Source organism: Pseudochaenichthys georgianus, chromosome 19 (genome assembly GCF_902827115.2).
Source record: "Pseudochaenichthys georgianus chromosome 19, fPseGeo1.2, whole genome shotgun sequence".
NCBI lineage: Eukaryota > Metazoa > Chordata > Actinopteri > Perciformes > Channichthyidae > Pseudochaenichthys > Pseudochaenichthys georgianus.
Window position 1 is genome coordinate 13,156,184 of NC_047521.1, and position 17,558 is coordinate 13,173,741.

At 40.3% G+C, this 17,558-nt stretch overlaps 2 protein-coding genes across 2 annotated transcripts; both read left to right on the forward strand.

The window, feature by feature from the left end:
• Positions 1-80: 80 nt before the first annotated feature.
• LOC117464507 (guanine nucleotide-binding protein subunit alpha-13-like) lies at positions 81-11,030 on the forward strand. The gene is made up of 5 exons (XM_034106967.1): positions 81-432; positions 1,563-1,789; positions 6,945-6,995; positions 7,714-7,914; positions 8,684-11,030. The coding sequence occupies exons 1-5, from the start codon at positions 150-152 to the stop codon at positions 9,053-9,055; spliced, it is 1,134 nt and encodes a 377-aa protein (XP_033962858.1). The 5' UTR covers positions 81-149; the 3' UTR covers positions 9,056-11,030.
• Positions 11,031-12,207: 1,177 nt separating this feature from the next.
• On the forward strand, positions 12,208-17,477 carry LOC117464361 (uncharacterized). The gene is made up of 5 exons (XM_034106742.2): positions 12,208-12,421; positions 13,073-14,302; positions 14,878-14,988; positions 15,710-15,826; positions 15,931-17,477. The coding sequence occupies exons 1-5, from the start codon at positions 12,412-12,414 to the stop codon at positions 15,957-15,959; spliced, it is 1,497 nt and encodes a 498-aa protein (XP_033962633.1). The 5' UTR covers positions 12,208-12,411; the 3' UTR covers positions 15,960-17,477.
• Positions 17,478-17,558: the final 81 nt, after the last annotated feature.

Consider the following 17,558-nt stretch of genomic DNA (forward strand, 5'->3'; position numbering starts at 1 on the left):
AAAGAACACACATAGCACTGCATAAAGAGATTTAAGATTGGTGGTAAACTGTCAGCAGTACTACTTCCTGAGTTTAGGGAAGGGGCTTGGTCCCGTGCCTGCGCCCCGCGAACGCGCATCAAATTAGCATCGATGAAGTTTGTGCGAACATGGCGGATTTCCTGCCGACCAGGTCCGTGTTAAAAGTTTGTCTACCCGTCTGCCTGCTGAACGGGGGCGAGGTTGATCAGCTTCGAAAGTCCAAGGAGATCGATAGATGTCTCTCCCGGGAGAAAACGTACGTGAAGCGGCTGGTGAAGATCCTGCTGCTCGGCGCTGGCGAGAGCGGCAAGTCGACTTTCCTCAAACAAATGCGGATCATCCACGGCCAGGACTTCGACCATCAAGCCCAGGAGGAGTTCAGAGCCACAATTTACAGCAATGTTATCAAAGGTAACCTCACTGCTAACCAAAGGTGCATCAGGTGGCGAGATAAGCCGTGTTTCTGCAACTAAATGCGGTTAAAATGGATGGGAAAGTTTCCACATCTGTTTAGCAGCGCTTGGTGAGAGGACATAAACAGTCTACATCTGCTGTCGGCACACCCATGATCCATTTTTCTGAATAAATATCACGGTTTTTGAAGGAGTGTATAGCCGTGTAGCTACAACACAGTTAATTGTTTTTATCATAGCTTATACTCGCCAACAGTTTCAAATAGCCATCGGCAAGTTGTGTTGCTCAACAACTAACATGGATGTAGCTAATGGAGGGTAGAACCCACCACTGTGCTGTAAGGTGTTCCTGTTTTTCCACTCTTATGTATGTACAGGGAGTATTCTAAATAACAGGGACAACTTGCAATGCTAATGATTTCAGTGTAAACAAAACGACCTAAAATGCAGTTCTATAAGTAAATACCGCCCTGACTGTTTTAAAAACAATGTTATAAAAAGTTTCACCCTTTGCAAAATGAAGTATTGCCTTAACTAGGACTTAACAATGTATCGACATTCTATTAAACACAATGCAATGTTTAAGGCAGAAAATGTCAAAATATTGTTTGTATTTGTATTATTATTGTGCTACAGAGACGCGCCAGCCTTCAATAGGTATTCTTAACTTAGAACACATATTAGTTTGGTACTAATCTCGTAAAAACAATCATTAGATCTATTTTTAAAACATTTTTGGTAGTAACTAAAAATAATTGTGCAAAGATGACAACTTCCTCCAATCATTTCAATTGAATACTGAAATATTAGTAAAACAAATCATAAGTATTTTTGTTTTGAATAAAAATGTAATGTTTATATAAAAATCCTTTGCATGTTTATTGGGTTGATTATTATTACTGTCAGTTTCAAATACTGGGAAATCTGCATAAATAATTCTGATATAGTTTTGTGTTTTCCCTTTTTTTTTTTACATTCTGCTAAATTACTCTAGTCAGACAAGACACGTTTTTAAGACACCTGTTATTTCTGTTCACCTACCCTACTAGTCTCTCTTCCACTTTAGGTTTCATTCACATGTGGCCTGGTAAATTCTAACATAGGGGCCTCTCTTCACTTCCTCTCCAGGTATACGTGTGTTGGTGGACGCCCGCGAGAAGCTGCACATCCCGTGGGGTGACACTGACAACCAGAAGCATGGAGACAGTGTGATGGCATTCGACACCCGGTCGGCCAAGATGGCCATCGGTCAGCTGGAGACGTCCGTCTTCTTGCGGTACTTGCCAGCCATCAAAGCTCTGTGGGCCGACTCGGGTATACAGTACGCCTATGATCGTCGTAGGGAGTTTCAGCTGGTAGGTGACACGCTGATGTAGCTTTGCTGAAACTTAGCCATGGTCTGCATTTTGTATTTAATGTGGCTTTTACCAAGGCTGTGGTGGGAATAGAAAGTGAAACTGGTTTTCTTCTTTATTCATCCTCCCTTTCCTCTCTCCCTGAGTAGTACTTGCTCTGCTTCTCTCTCTCTTTGAGCTGCAGACATGTGATTGACTCAGCTTCCTGTTTATACCTCTCCCCAGTCCTTATGTCTTGGCTGTCAGAATGCATGTTTTAACACACCCATAAATAACATCTGTTTGTCGCCAGTACCTTCACGTGTCCTTAATGGCACCTCCCTGTGCTCTTATTTGGCCTTACATTACTTTCACAACCTGCTGCCATTTTTTTAAAGAAACTACATTTCTTTCATTGTATGTGAGCAGTCAGGTCATGTGATGAACCTTCCACGCTATCTCCAGCACTTGAGGAGAACTTCTCCAAGTTGCTGTCAGTAATGCGAGACATTTCCTGTCAGTTGCATAAGGCTGAACAGTTCTCAATGGCGTTTTGTTAGCAGTCTCACACACAACTTGTTTTGCAGACAGAAGGGGGAATAAGAGTGATCAGAGCTGGAATGTTGATCTGTAGTTAAACAGCTTTATGCTTACAAAAAGAGCCCCGGCTCTCCCCACTCAGCGTTAAACACATCTAGTTACACAAGGACACGCGTTCTGTGTGCATGTAAGACTTATTTTCAATCATATTTGGGAAAATAAATATTTAAAAGTGACATACAGCTCCACGGCCATTTTTTATAATGGGGAAACAAAAAGTCTATAATTCATTTTAGAAACTTGAAGTTCCATTTAACAAAGAAAAAATCAATCATTTTGTAATTTATAGTTCTCATACCACACATGTTTCTTTATATCACTCTAAATGAAAAACTTGGGCTGTGAAACTGACTTTTGACTGTGAGGGAGTGCGGTTGTCTTTCGTGCGGGAGGTTGAGGGTGCGATGCCAGCCCTTGCTGTCAACATGTTGCTCCCGGTGGCATGGCAAACGGTGTGTGAATGTTAACCTGAGCAAATGGCACTGTATGAATGGGTGAATGAGAGGGGTCGTCAAGACTGGATAAAGCGCTTTATAAATGCTGCCCATTACCATTTTATAGGCTATTATTAAGAAAAATGTCTCCTTAATAAACAAGAATCTTAATATTTTTGGAGGTTTGGACCAAACAAATATCCTCAGGGGGTCCGCGGGGTCTTAAAAAGTATTAAAAGTTGATAAATCAATTTAGCGAAAATTAAGGCTATTAAAAAGTATTAAACGGCATTTTCCAAGGTATTACATTTTCTAGCTTGTTTTTAATAAGTATATCAATTCAAATTCAAATATATCAACCAAAGAGGTTGTATTGTACAGTGTGCCTGAATGTACTCATTGCGTAGGTGTGTAGTGTGATTCTTTGTAGTTTATTTATGGCATCCCGTTGGGTTTGACGTCATCTGAACAGGACATCGCACGCTCACTGCTTGATGGCGCGCGAAGGTCCGTTTACGCCAGTTGTTAAACAACATCGTTATGGGGAAATGCAAGTCTGCGTCCAAATGGTTGGAAGATCAGGAGGAAGGACAATCAATACTGTATATCAGAGGTGCCCAGTACGTAGACCGCGGTCGACCGGTCAACGCAATGCTGGTAGATCGCAAGTCATTCATAAAAAAATAAATCCAGTTCCGTTAGAATTAGGCAAAACAGGTTTTGATCCCTCCTCCCTTGGCCTCCCTGCCACTTAATTCAGGAGTTTACTTGATTGACAGAAAAAGCGACCTATCGCTTTCCAGTCTGTTAACCCAGAATGCAAAGCGATACAAAATCAGTCAAGTGCCTGGAAAACTCAAACTCAAAACTCAAAGAGACAAACAACACATTTGAGTGCGGGACCGAGCAAGAGGCTAAAGACATACCACTTCCACCCAGAATGGGAGGAAGAATATTTGTTTGTGATGTCACATTCAAAGGTTATTTGCCTTCCGGAGTGTTCACAAGGCACATGACAGCGACTTCCCTCCGAGTAGCGAGTTGAGAAACCGAAAGGTCATGTATTATTGCTACACAAACATTATCTCGCAGTCTTAGTGTCGCCAACTCGTTTCTAACATGCAAAAAGATGGTGTATTTTCGATCTTTCCGATCCAGACGAGATCTCTCTCCCGTCTGTGTGCGAGGGGGCGGGGCAGTTTACACACACGCAGCTGCTCCATGCAGCAACACACGGAGGAGATGGCGGAGAGAAGCGCTCCAAGGTGTGGTTACATGTTACCCATCTTGAGGTGGACAATGCTCCTTGCCAAGAGTGTTTAGCATGTAAGGGTGGTAACACGAGTAATTTGTCCAATTTGTCTTTGTTTAGCAAAAGTGCACCACATCCAGACGGAGGAATGCACCGGGTTCAACTGTCTTTCTAGTATCTCTGTAGCGAGTAACTTTTCCACGTCAGGTGTTATGTATGCTAGCAGCAACACACAGAGTTAACTCAATGATACAAACATGGGTTAATGATTAGAGGTAACTGAGTTATTTAGTTTGTTAAAGTTTCAGCTATTCTGTTTACAGTTCTGTCATCAGATTATGTAATACGATTTGTTAAAACATTGTTGTTTCTTTTGATGTGAAATATTATTTATTTAATTAAAATAAAAACCAATGTTAGTTTTGTAAACAATTTGTTAAATTAATTGAATAATATATGTATTTTTGAATCAAGTATTCATCTTTTTTGTCTTCATTGTTAGTTTCCACATGCCTAAAACAACCTCAAGCTAAATCTAAAAGTTGATGGCTAAATAAGAGCGTTTGAGAAATTGTGCAAGGCATGTAATAGTCCGAATAGTCGATTAATCGTTTCATTAATCGATTATCAAATTAGTCGTTGGTTGCAGCCCTATTATCCCATGTATAAATAAAACGTGTTATTCAGCAACCCTTGCAATTTGGGATTTTATTTTTGGTGGGTAGACCTCGGTGAGCTGGTCATTTCAAAAGTAGCTCACCAGCCAAAAAAGTGTGGGCACCCCTGCTGTATATAGTCAATGTGAGGTAAAGTGTGTCGCCAAGGTAACCGGTTAGAACTCGAAGTGGTGATGAGCTCTTAAAATGTATGGAAAGGGTCTTAAAAAAGGTCTTCAAAGGAATTCAATTTGACTTCAGGATTCCTGCATATACCCTGATCCTCCTTCCTTTGAAGAAAACACATTCCAAACTATTTTCTGAATTTTTCCCAGACCAATGTCTGATCAATTATCATAACAAATAGTTACCATATAAAGTGATGATGATATTGTTGTATAAAACATTGATATTCGTTCATAATTCAAATTTAAAACTCAAATCTGAGAGCATCACTCTCCCATTCAGACGATGACACTGGAGACCCAGAGGCAGCAGCTGAAGACTTGCTGTGTGGCAAGCTATTTACATTTTCCCAGCCCTTGTTTGCGAGGGCTAATTTGTTTTTCTGCCAGCAGATAGAACCCATTGTGTTTTGACCAGGCCTTTTTTAAGTATTTGCATCACAAATCACACGTGCCCCCAGGCTCGCTTGTTAATTACCATGGAAAACGCATGCACAGGCTGAAACTCACAGATATCCTCGTCGCTTTGCTGAGTACAAAGTTCACAGAGCTGCTCTTTAGAACCACCCATAAACATTTGCCTCTCGTTTTTTATTTTTTTTATATAAATCTAGCAACACTTACTTGTGAAAAAAGTGGCTACGATTGAAATGACACGCTGACATTGCTAGGTATTCTTATGTTTCAGTTTTGCTTTGTCAGCGCTCTTGTATAAACTGCCGGCGTGGTCATGCTTTCAAATGAACAGAAACTGAGTGATTTGCTCTACTTGTTTCCCTTCTCCTTTTTATTTTTGTATTATCAGACTGATTTATGACTATTTCAAAACCACCAGTCCTCGTCAGATTTGAGCTTTTTAACTCGTGGCAAAGCCTGAAATGTTGCAAGAATCAGAATTGTCCTTAACAGAACTCTTCTTTCTTTCAGCTTTAGCGTAGCACCACGCCACTCTGCTCCTTCCTCTTGTAATCCTAGCCCTGCACACACTTTGCATGTGTGCGCGCACACACAGGTTTTTCTGGTCAGGTTAGTTTTTTAAAAGATCAAAAGGTTAGTACAGGAGATTTCGGGAGGGGAATGGCTGGTGCTAAAACGGACAATTACAACATAAATAATCACTATTTCTGATAACATTGGAATTTTAGAGCACGGGTGTTTGTTTACTGCGTCACTAATGCAAAATAAATGCAAAGCAATCCCCTGATGATGCGTGGTGGCATAATAGAGACGTTGTTGGTCACAGGAGATATGGCCAGGAAAATCTGCAATGCTTTTTGAAGTCAGATTTTGGTTTATGTTGAGGACACAAACATATACTTTCACACACACACACACACACAGATAAAGGAATGCAGCCCAGTCTTGGCAGCCTCATGCCTGGGCTTGCACTAATTGCGCATGAACAGTGTAAGAAAAAAACACCCCTACACACACACACACACACACACACACACACACACACAGTGACGTTTCCATCACTTTCAAGGACATAACAGGACTAACATTAATTTCCTCTGGACTTACTCTTACCTTAACCTAAACCAAAACCCTGCCCGAAGTCTTAACACTAAAATCTACCGCGGTGGGGAATTACATGTTGTCCCCAAAAGGAAGCCCGGTCCCCACAATGTGAACAGATGCATGCCCCCACAACACTAGTCAAACACGGCCACACATGCAGATGTAGCCACACTTCAGTACACATCAAAGACACGCTTGCAAACGCGTGTCTACTGCAATACCAACAACTTGTGTGTGTGTGTGTGTGTGTGTGTGTGTGTGTGTGTGTGTGTGTGTGTGTGTGTGTGTGTGTGTGTGTGTGTGTGTGTGTGTGTGTGTGTGTGTGTGTGTGTGTGTGTGTGTGTGTGTGTGTGTGTGTGTGTGTGTGTGTGTGTGTGTGTGTGTGTGTGTGTGTGTGTGTGTGTGTGTGTGTGTGTGTGTGTGTGTGTGTGTGTGTGTGTGTGTGTGTGTGTGTGTGTGTTTTATAAAAGACCTGAATCTAATAATTGGTGTAGAATTAACAGAAATTCCTCCCGTGTCCTGTCGCAGGGTGAGTCGGTGAAGTATTTCCTGGATAATCTGGATAAGCTTGGCGAGCCGGTAAGTTGTTTCTTTCTGCACTGATTGTTATATTCAGACGTGCACATGTTATAGTTGATATTGCAACTTGCCTAGACAGTTTAAGGGTAGATGACGACAAAGATAACGCAGACATTTAGCCAAAGATGCTACTGTTAGATGGACAGTACATATGCTTATCTGGATCCAGCATACATTTAGTTAATGATATTGCTTAGTGCTTATATTCTGCTGGGAAATGGGGACGGCATATTGATACCAATACCAGGGAACTTCCTTGATACTTGATACCCACTTCAACACTACAGTAAACAATAACTGTGTATCTACTTCAAGACACACTCCTTTATTCCTGTTTGCAGACTTATTTTCAGGAAGTTAAACGGGTCATAAATCGCTCTCCAATATCTGCATTATATTGCTCTTTTTTTGTTTTATTTCCCTCCAATTGCTGCCCAAAATCAACATTTTGAAGAAGCTAAAATAAGGATTTTCTTTAGCAAATATTCACCTTATTATAAGTTTTCATAAAATGTTACCTCAGGATGTGAAGTAATGTTCTATACAGAAAGATCTTCTGATTAAAGGCCTAGAAATGAAATGCAAAACAAAAATGTCTCTACTTTTAGTTGTTATACGTCTAATTCTTCTTAGTCCACTACCACCATTTTTGTTTTCATCTTGAGATGTTCTATATATATACATGCTGGTATTCATTGGTGTGTTTTCTCCCCTGCAGGACTACCTCCCCACTCAGCAGGACATCCTGCTGGCTCGTAAACCCACCAAGGGAATCCACGAGTATGACTTTGAGATCAAGAGCGTTCCCTTCAAGATGGTGGACGTGGGGGGGCAGCGGTCAGAGCGTAGGCGCTGGTTCGAGTGTTTCGACTCGGTCACCTCCATCCTCTTCCTTGTCTCCTCCTCTGAATACGACCAGGTGAAGGGAAAAAAAACACACCACTGTTTTCAAATGCTGGCCATGGCATCTTTGGTACACAAGCAAGCACACAACCCTGATAGCCTGATAAGTGAAACACTAATCAGTTTGTTCAGGCAGGTAATGTGTAGTGACTTTTTGATAAGTCGTCTTTGCTTTGTTTATATACCCACTCGTAGTCGGTTGAGCTGTTGTGATTCATACAAGTGTAAATCAGATTCAGTAAATGATGTATTGTGTTGACCGTTGTATAGTAAGGCTGCACAAAGTCTCAGCTTGATGTGAAGCTCAGTTTTAGGGGGATGGTTCAGTCGCGGGGAAACACCAGAAATAAACAGGATTTTTTTTTGCAATTTATTTATCTTTTCTTTGCAGCAGTACTGTTTTGAAAAATGTATGCATTCTATTCGAGGTGTGACCTATGTTAGAGGAGATAACAATCTTTTATAGTTTGAACCATTGAAAACAATATATTAGTCAATCTACATCTTTTGCAATAAACGCATAGGAAACATTCTTTGATTGAATTTCTTAAATTCACTTCAATAAGCTTTATTGTCCCCTGAAAGCAATGCTGTCGTAGCATAAAAGCAACGTGCGGCTAGCTATAAGTTGGGGATAGTTTAGCATCTTCTGGTTTTTTTCTGCCAGCGAATCCTCGCAGCCAATCAGTTGAACTACTTGATAAAATAATAATAATAAAATCTAGTACCAATCAAAACAGTACTATCTGTACAATTGTATTCAACCCCACCATTGCTGTTTACAGGTGCTGATGGAGGACAGGCAGACCAACCGGCTGCGTGAATCACTAGACATCTTCGAGACCATCGTCAACAACCGCGTCTTCATCAGCGTCTCCATCATCCTCTTCCTCAACAAGACAGACCTGCTGGAGGAGAAGGTGAAGAGCGTTGCGCTCAAGGACTACTTTCCCGAGTACACTGGGCAGGAGCACAACCTGCCGGACGTCCAGGCGTTCATGGTGGAGTGCTTCCGGGCCAAGAGACGCGACGCCACCGTGAAGCCCCTGTACCACCACTTCACCACGGCCATCAACACGGAGAACATCAGGCTGGTGTTCCGGGACGTCAAGGACACCATCCTGCACGACAACCTCAAGCAGCTCATGCTCCAATGACCCCTGTCAACCTGTGAAACAAATAGACAAACCCGCCCTGTGCTCCTCCTCGACGGGGACTCGGGAGAGACCGGCCTCAGACAAATCCGATAGACGTCAGCGTTCTTCTTCAGCCGTTTTTATATTAGTTTTTACTCTCCTCTTCGAAGAGTTAGCCTTCTTGTTAGTTTGGTATGGGAACGAGTCAGTAGGGCAGACTGTCTGTGGTTATAAGCATGCCGATTAGATAACATCTGATCTTGTGCTGCTTCGTTTCCAGAGTCTCTCCTCTGGCCTGAGCGCTGCCTTCCAGCACAAAGACTCGCTGCGGCTTTTCTACTAACAAGGTGCCGGTGATGGTGCCAATGCCAGCGCCTGGATGTGGAGACTTTGAACAAAGCGGGCACATGGCCTCTCAACCAGATACACAACCTGCCAAACGACAAATACAAGAACGAATATTTAAACATGTATGCAAATGACAGTTAGATGGTCAACATGCATCAAGCTCAGCTGTCCCTGTGTTATAATGCCAGTCTGTGTCCAAGCACTGAATTGAACTATTCCAAAATCAGTCCATTATTTCTGCCGCAACCTCCAGTACTGCATCTTGAACATTGTTTCGAAGCCCCTGTAGTTTGTAGAAGGGTTTGCCAACTGATCAGGAGACTGCAAAACGGTCCTTTTTATTGTCCTCTTATTTCAGCATTCGTCTCCCGTCCCAGTCATCACTTATCCCGGCCTGAGATCAGCAGGCTAAACGTGCCGTCACAGGGCTATTTCTGCAGAGAGAAGGACCTCTTTTTTGTATGGTGAAAGCGGCTCAGAACGGTTCAATATTTGATGTTGGAAATGGCTCCAGCACTGGCACCTTCTCTTGAGAAATGCTATAAAATGACCACAAGACTGAACCTTTCCATATAATGTCTTCTGTAGACCTAATCACTGTTTATATCCTGCATTTGTGCCTCAATAGAATTAAAAGCCAACCCTAGCTGCCTTTGACGGATAATTAAGACGCAAGTTTTCATGTCCTTCTGTTTTTTAGTTGTTGAGGACAACATTACCTTTAAATGGCACATTAGGCAGGTGTGTCAGCAAGTGAACATGCAGTCCACTGTTTTCTCAGGTCTGAATCAGAACCAGCGTTTAATGCTGATGTTGTTGTTGAACTAACTGAATAATTTAATCTTTATCTGGGTGGCAGAGCGGTGAGACTCTGCCCGTTCTGAGTACAGTTGGCTGGGTGGTTGTTGGTACTGTATCCTCATGGCTTTGACCCCTGAATGTTGACCCAGAATCCCCCCTTTTCTCTTCTTATTTTCTTTCCATCTCTGATTAGATGCCTTGTAAAGGGACAGACCTCCCCTGTTTTCCTGGATGATAAATGTCTGTTAATAGATGTACAGAGATTTGCTCTAGATTTTATGATAATACTGTAACCAACATTGTAATAGTAAGGTGTAACTGACAGGGTTGTGTCTCAAGTCATCTTTGTTAAAAACCTTGAAGATTTGATTATATTCCACAAGCCATCTTGTTTTATTTAGAAGTCCCCTTTAAAAAACATTTTTTAATTTGTTATTAGAGTTGAATACTTTGGTCAAGTCTATTCTGTAGGGAGCCAGTGTTTTTTATTAAAATGTTTTTTTCCTGCCAAATCACCCTATGCTTTAACATCAACAGTGTCGAGTTTTTTCTCCCAGAATAAAGCTCCTGTGAGCTTTAGTTTTGCTTCCAGTTCTGGCTTTGTATATACTGTAATCTGTTGCCATGTAAATAATATTCAGGTTTATCTCTGTATATGTAAATGGTTGTAGAAATTGAGTATTCTTTTCCATTCTGAATGTGTTTCAAATGACTGCTTTTCCAATGAAGATGACCTTTTTATGATTTAGATTTGTGTGTAATCTTTTTTCCTCACCTTAAAATTCATCCCTGTGCCAAGTCTCATGCCACTCTAACCCTATCAATAAAATACACTTTTCTAATGAGAGTGAGGTGGGTTTTTTTTCTCTTCATTTTGTACAGTTACGTATTAACATGGGCCCTAAACAGACGTTTATATCGTCTTTTTACTACTACTGTTATTTTATCTTAAAGGTCCCCTATTATACTGTTTTTTAATAATATATAATAGGTCTCAGATATTTACAAAACATGTCTCTGAAGTGTTTAGTTTGAAATACCCAACAGATGTAGCATCCCATAAACCCCTCCGTTTCAACCCTGTTTCAAAAGTGCTGATTCTCTTTTACTTTAGATGAAAATAAGGAGCCCCTCTGAGAGATATTTGGTTAAAAAGAACACAATGGTGCTCTAGGAGGAGATTCAGGTGATAGAGGAGGGGGGGGGGGTACCTTGGTTGGTTATTGGCTAATGGTTACACAAGCCAAAACATCGTTAAGACATAAAGTGGCCAAAATATGATCAGTTCATTTTCAGACAGGTTTTTATATAAATGGATCAGGACAAAAAGTGAGCGAATCTTTTTTCCTGAAATTTTCAGAATCTCTTTACACAAAGGTACATGTTGTCTAAAACATGAAAAAGTGAATTTTGCATAATTAGGTGACCTTTAATTATACAAATGCATGTTAAGTAGCCTACCTTGTTTTAGTGTTATAAACCATATCTCCTCTAAAACTTGCAATTACAAATCTATTTCTTTGTATTTTATTGTTAACACAAAATATACATCTCTAAAATGAAAGTCAATCATTGTTTCATGCCTACTTACTACTTGATTTAAACTATTTTTGACAGATGAGCAACTGTATCTGCGAAATAATGTCATACAATAAGCCTGAACTAGCGTATTAAACTAAATTGACCTTGTGTAGAGGGTTTTGTGAATAAACACCCTAACTTAGTCTGAGTAAGAAAACGGTTCTAGCAGTCTACTGTTAGCCAAAACAACTAAAATAAATACAATTCTTGTTCTGCCAAATCATGTCGCCAGTACACCTGTGGACAATTTAAACAATGAGAAGCGGTTACTTCAGGGATTAACGCTAAACCGGAAGTGAATCATCTCAATTGTGTCGATGCACCACACCCACTGAACAGACTAATGCACAGTTGTATTTCATCAAATGTTATATATATATCAAATAACCCTTTTTAACCCGGTCCTTATGAATACATTATTTATTTTCTCCCTTTTTAACCATTTACAGTCAGGCTCCTAGCGCGCTACCTAACGGGTCCTTCCGTGTAAACGCAACATGTGAAATGTGTTTTTAGGTTGACACTTTGCGTGAATGCGATCATATTTGTCACTTTACATTTTTCTTTCACGCTTTTACAACTTTTTTCGCTGTAACTTCTTCGAACATGCTGAAACCTGATTGGCTGTGTTGACAGACGCGTGCAAAATGAGCTCTGGTAAGTGTCATAATCGCATAAAATTGTTGTGTGATTCACATAAACAGTCACCACGTGACCTAATGACAACATAAATTACATGTGGTAGCCTATTATTTTTGATTGGGACTCCCTGCACTGCTTAGTAATGAAATAAAGTCTGTAGAAGAGCCTGTACTGTAAGTACTTTTCCTTCAAGGTCAGCCCATATAGCAGTGGTGAAGTATTCACATTGTACTTAAGGAAAGGTTGCAATATTAGGCTATAGTGTAAAAATACTCTGTTAAAAGTAATGAACAAGGTGTACTAAAGTGAAATGTTAAATGTGGACACATTTTCTATGTTCTACTTTACAAATCCATTCCACAACAGATTTGATCATTTACTCCAGGAAATGTTCTAAGCAACATTTCAAAGGATTTCTGGTTCCATCTTTTCAAATGTACAATTTTGATGTTTAAAATGTGTATACCAGTAAAAGTAAAATATCTTCCAGTTAGAGAAAACATTTGTCAAATAAGGCAATTTGAAAATATCACCTTATATTATATTATTGATTTATCATGAAAATGATCAGCAGAGAATTTAGATAAAGTAAATACATTTACATTTAGACATGATCTAAATGTCGAAGTGTTAGTCTACTTTGTGTTTTGCCATTTTCCCCCTCAGAGGTGTGCCCATTCTGCGGGAAAGCTTACAAAAGGTTGAAGCGTCATCTCCCACATTGTAAGGCAGCAGCAAGCTCCAAAACCCCTCCAACCAAACACGATGTCCCGGGGAATCGGACAACATCGTCTTCTCAGCTCACTGCAAATGTATCCAAACCAACAGCAGACTCGACACAGACATTGTCAAAAGAAACAAGTCCACGATCAATGAAGAGTAATAAGATGTCTCTGGCATCAGCAGCAGAAACAACACAGCCATCGGCCCCGAGTTCTGCGTCACTTCCAACATCAGCTAAGAAGAAGAAACAGAAGCTGTCCGAACAAACAGCCAACTTTCCCTCATCTACAACCGACTCCATTAGCTCCCCATTGCAACCTTCCACTATCTCTAAACCCAAAAAGCAGAGTTTGATAGAAGCGGAAAAATCCAAACAGGTTTCTAAGGGCCCACTGGAGGGGACTAGATCTGCCTCGGAGGACCTGCCCAAAACTAATCCTGACAAAAACTCAATAAAAGACGGGGCCAAACCCACTAAAGCCAAGACGTCAAAGACGAAAAAGGCAGCAAAAGATACCTCTCCCTCTCTGGGCTCTAAAGATGTCAAAGACAACCTCTGGGTGGACACTGAAAGGAAAGTGGAGGATTTATCTGAAAATGAGATGTTCTTGAAATCAGAAAGCGGTCACCAGGCCAGGATAACCGTCCAGGGAGTTAGAGCCATTTTAGGCCGAGACAACGTGGCCCGTCAGTCCAGAACCGCAAGCATACTGAGCCAGATTGATACTGCGGATGATCTGAGCAGCAAAATCAGGCTCAGTGCAGTCCCTCTCCCAACAGGGAATAAAGACAGCTGCTTGGTTACAATGAATACTCTGTCAGACCAGCCACCTTGCACCCCTGCACAACATACAGAGCTACAATCAGTTATGAGAATAAGTTCAAAGTCTAAACAATTATCACTAATCCCCCTGCAACAGTTAGAGCTAACCCCCCCTGCAGCTCCCCTCTCTAGTGGCCCTCTACCGTCTCAGACGAGCAAGGACACGTCCCCTCCACGTACTGTCGGCATGCATGAGGGGATGAAGGTTCCAGGACTCATCACAATATCATCATCACTCACAAGGTTTTCCCGCCCTCTGACGGCACTGAGGTGTGACACATCGAGAGCTGATGATGGGTTGAAGATGCGGCACGAGGTCAGGAACCAAAACACTGCTGATGGTACTAAAGGTGGGTGTTTGGCAGCTGGGCGAAAGACCTCCACACTACAGACTGAAATTAATCTTAAAGGCATAATTTTCATAATTGCAGGGTGCATATCCATGTTTATGGGGGTTCGTTAGCATTCACTAAAGTCACACAATAACACAAACTATTTAACCAATCAAGGCAGCAGTAGACTAACACCTGTAGTCTGGTGGCTATAAAGAGAGAATAGATACTGTCCTTGATGGCAAGCGATGTTTGACAGCAAGGTAATGCTGTCAAAATATTGTAAATGTAGCGTAAAATCCAACTAATATTGTTATTTTTTAAGATGGCTAAAATACATTTAGCTTTTGCCCCTTCTACATTAGTACCATGCTTAGTTTCAGTACCAGTACATCATCTATAGTTAATATACTACATATGGATGAAGTACCTCATACCACCCACTTCAAAAAACACAAACTATCCCTTTAAAGTGTTCTTGTTTACTTGTAATTCCAAGTTCGATTTTTTTTGGATTTTGACAAATGGTTATTTTATATTTAGTTTTTCCTCAGAGTGTATTCATCTGTTTTTGTTATGTCTTAATTGTGTAGGTGTTCTGACAGAGCGGAGTCTTGGACAGGTGAGACTGAGGGAGTTGCCTCAGTGGCTGGCCTACAAAACCCCCAGCCATCCTAAAGATGTAGTGAAAATGGTGCAAGGAGGTGACTAACACTCACATCCAACACATACAAATATGTGATGCACATAGAACAGACCAGTAAATGTACTGTGTTTTATTGGGTCTTTTATGTATGTATCTACCTGTGTTATACAGAGTGTTTCTTTGAGAAATCTGTCATTTTAAACAAGATAACAGGCATTTGGTCACCTACACTGAAGAAATGTTCATACGTTGACTTAATAAATGTATTTAGTAAACAAATTACAAATAATTGTATAAGGTGAGTTGAAAGCAATAGTATTACGTTTAAATAAATAATAGGTTCAACTTAATACTATTGCCTTCAACTAACCTAACTCAATTATGTGGAACCTTTTGACATACTACATTTAATCAAAGTCTGTTTCATTTTTTCAGTGCACAATCTCCTTTGAGGAGGTGTCAGGGAGGTGGTTGTCTGCCAGAAGCAATATTAAACTGACTTTTTATCCACTTTTATGCCAGAATTGAACAGCCCACTTTTATCTTGCTCTTTTATAATTATTTGTTTTTCCTGGATGAAGGGTTGCAGTCATTAGACGTCTTGATCTGCAGATATCAGAGAAACAAACTGAGCTAAAGTTATTGGCAGCATCAGGGAAAAACTTAATTTTACTACGAAACTGCTTTATTCAGAATGTGTCCAGCTCACTCACCGGGTACAACTCTTTGTATAAGGTCTGCATGTTTATATCTCCTCTCCTCTTCTGTGCTTCCATCAGGCTGGCAGTGGTATAACAAGAAGTATTTTGAAGTAAAGAAAGGTGGAATAGGTGGCCTGAGCATGTTGTTAGCAGGATACTGTGCTATCAGCTACATCTGGAGTTACTCTCATATAAGTAAGTGTGAAGATTTCTCTCATTGTTGCTTTATGTAATGGGCTACATATATTTTGATATATTTTATCTGAGCTTGTTCATGAATGTTATTTGTTTTTTTCCAGAGCGAGATCGCAGGAGGAAGTACCACTAATGTCAGGGGAGGAAGTTAGGACAAGCGTGACTCTGTATTATAAAACCTCTACTTTCTTCAGCACTTTTTAGGCATCTATTGTCTTTATAGTAATATAATTAGCCCAGATACAAACATTTCCACATATTTAATGTATTGAAGCTCACCTAGATAGGAAACTACAAACAGCAGCTAGTTAGCTTAGCATAAAGACTTGAAACACGGACAAACAGCTAGCCTCGCTCTTTCAAATTGCTAATCTACCTACCAGCACTTTAAAAAGCGACCATGTATTTGTTATCTAATTTTTTTTTATCCGTAGAATAACAGTTGTGTGGTTGTATGCCTTTTCCCACCACTCCAGTTGCAGTTTACATTAATGTCCCTCCAAAATGTCCTAATTTTATCGTATTAGATATTTGTGGGAAATGTGTATAATTAGCGTATGACTTTGTGAGTTATGTCCACAAATGGGTTTAGTACAGTCAGTGCCCTTTAACCTTTGACCTTCAACTTCTGATCAGTTCCACCTCGAGTCAAAGTGGACGTTTGTGCTAAATATGAAGAAATTCCCTCCAGGCGATCCTGATGTGGTTCATGTATGGAGTCAGATTTGACTCCATAAGAAAACCCAGAAAACTTGATGCCTCCGGTCACGGCAATTTAGCTGTTTCCAGGCCTTATGCTAAGCTAACCAGTTGCTGTCCGTAACTTTACATTATAGACGGGAAGGAATAAGGTATTCATTATCTTATTTAACTATTGAACAGAAAGGGAATAAGTTATTTATCTAAAATGTATAACTATTCCTTTAGAACTTGAGGGGTAGTAATTCTGACAGTAGCAGTTCATTCAACTTTGCACCTGCATTATTCATATGAAGTGAAAGCTGTGTGCACTGCATCAAATTATTTATTTACTTGTATATGTTTGTATTTAAATATAGTTTAATTTGTATCTTATTTTACTTTGAGAAGGAAAAATGTTCTAAAGAACCACTAAATATTCGCTTTTATTGTGATTGGTTTAGTCCCACTGTTGTTCCAAAGGGCTCCACTAGGTGTCATTGTTGTGTTTTGTTACTAAAACCAAAAGGGCTTTGCAGTCAAATGTTTGCTATGCAGAGTTTTCTTAGCTCCTTTGTGCAGAGGCAATGGGGCTGGGGTCCATGAGGGGATTAAAGGGAACCAAGAGATTTTTTCTCTTGATTAAAATCTTGCTGTGGCAGTGCAGATTCAGACAAAAATGAACATGTCCTGACTTCAGAATGTGCAGAAAGATCTTATCTAGACTAACAAATGTGTGTGTCTGCCGGTGCCTGGATGTGAACACTCACAGAATGGTAATGGAGGAACGCTGAAGGAGGATCTGGTCTGGACTGCAGCGTATTGTTATTGTATTCAAAATGAATTTATTGTTGATTCTCTTTGCTGCTGTAGTGAACACACATTGGCTACAAATGAAGAAATTACAGTATTTTTGTAACCATTTTTCTCGACTCCACTTCATAGCCAACACAATAAAAAATAATTTCCATTTTCTCATTTACTTTGTTCGGTTTTTTTTTTACATTCTTTTTTTTTCTCCATACAAAAATTATAAATATTTTGTGTTTCACTT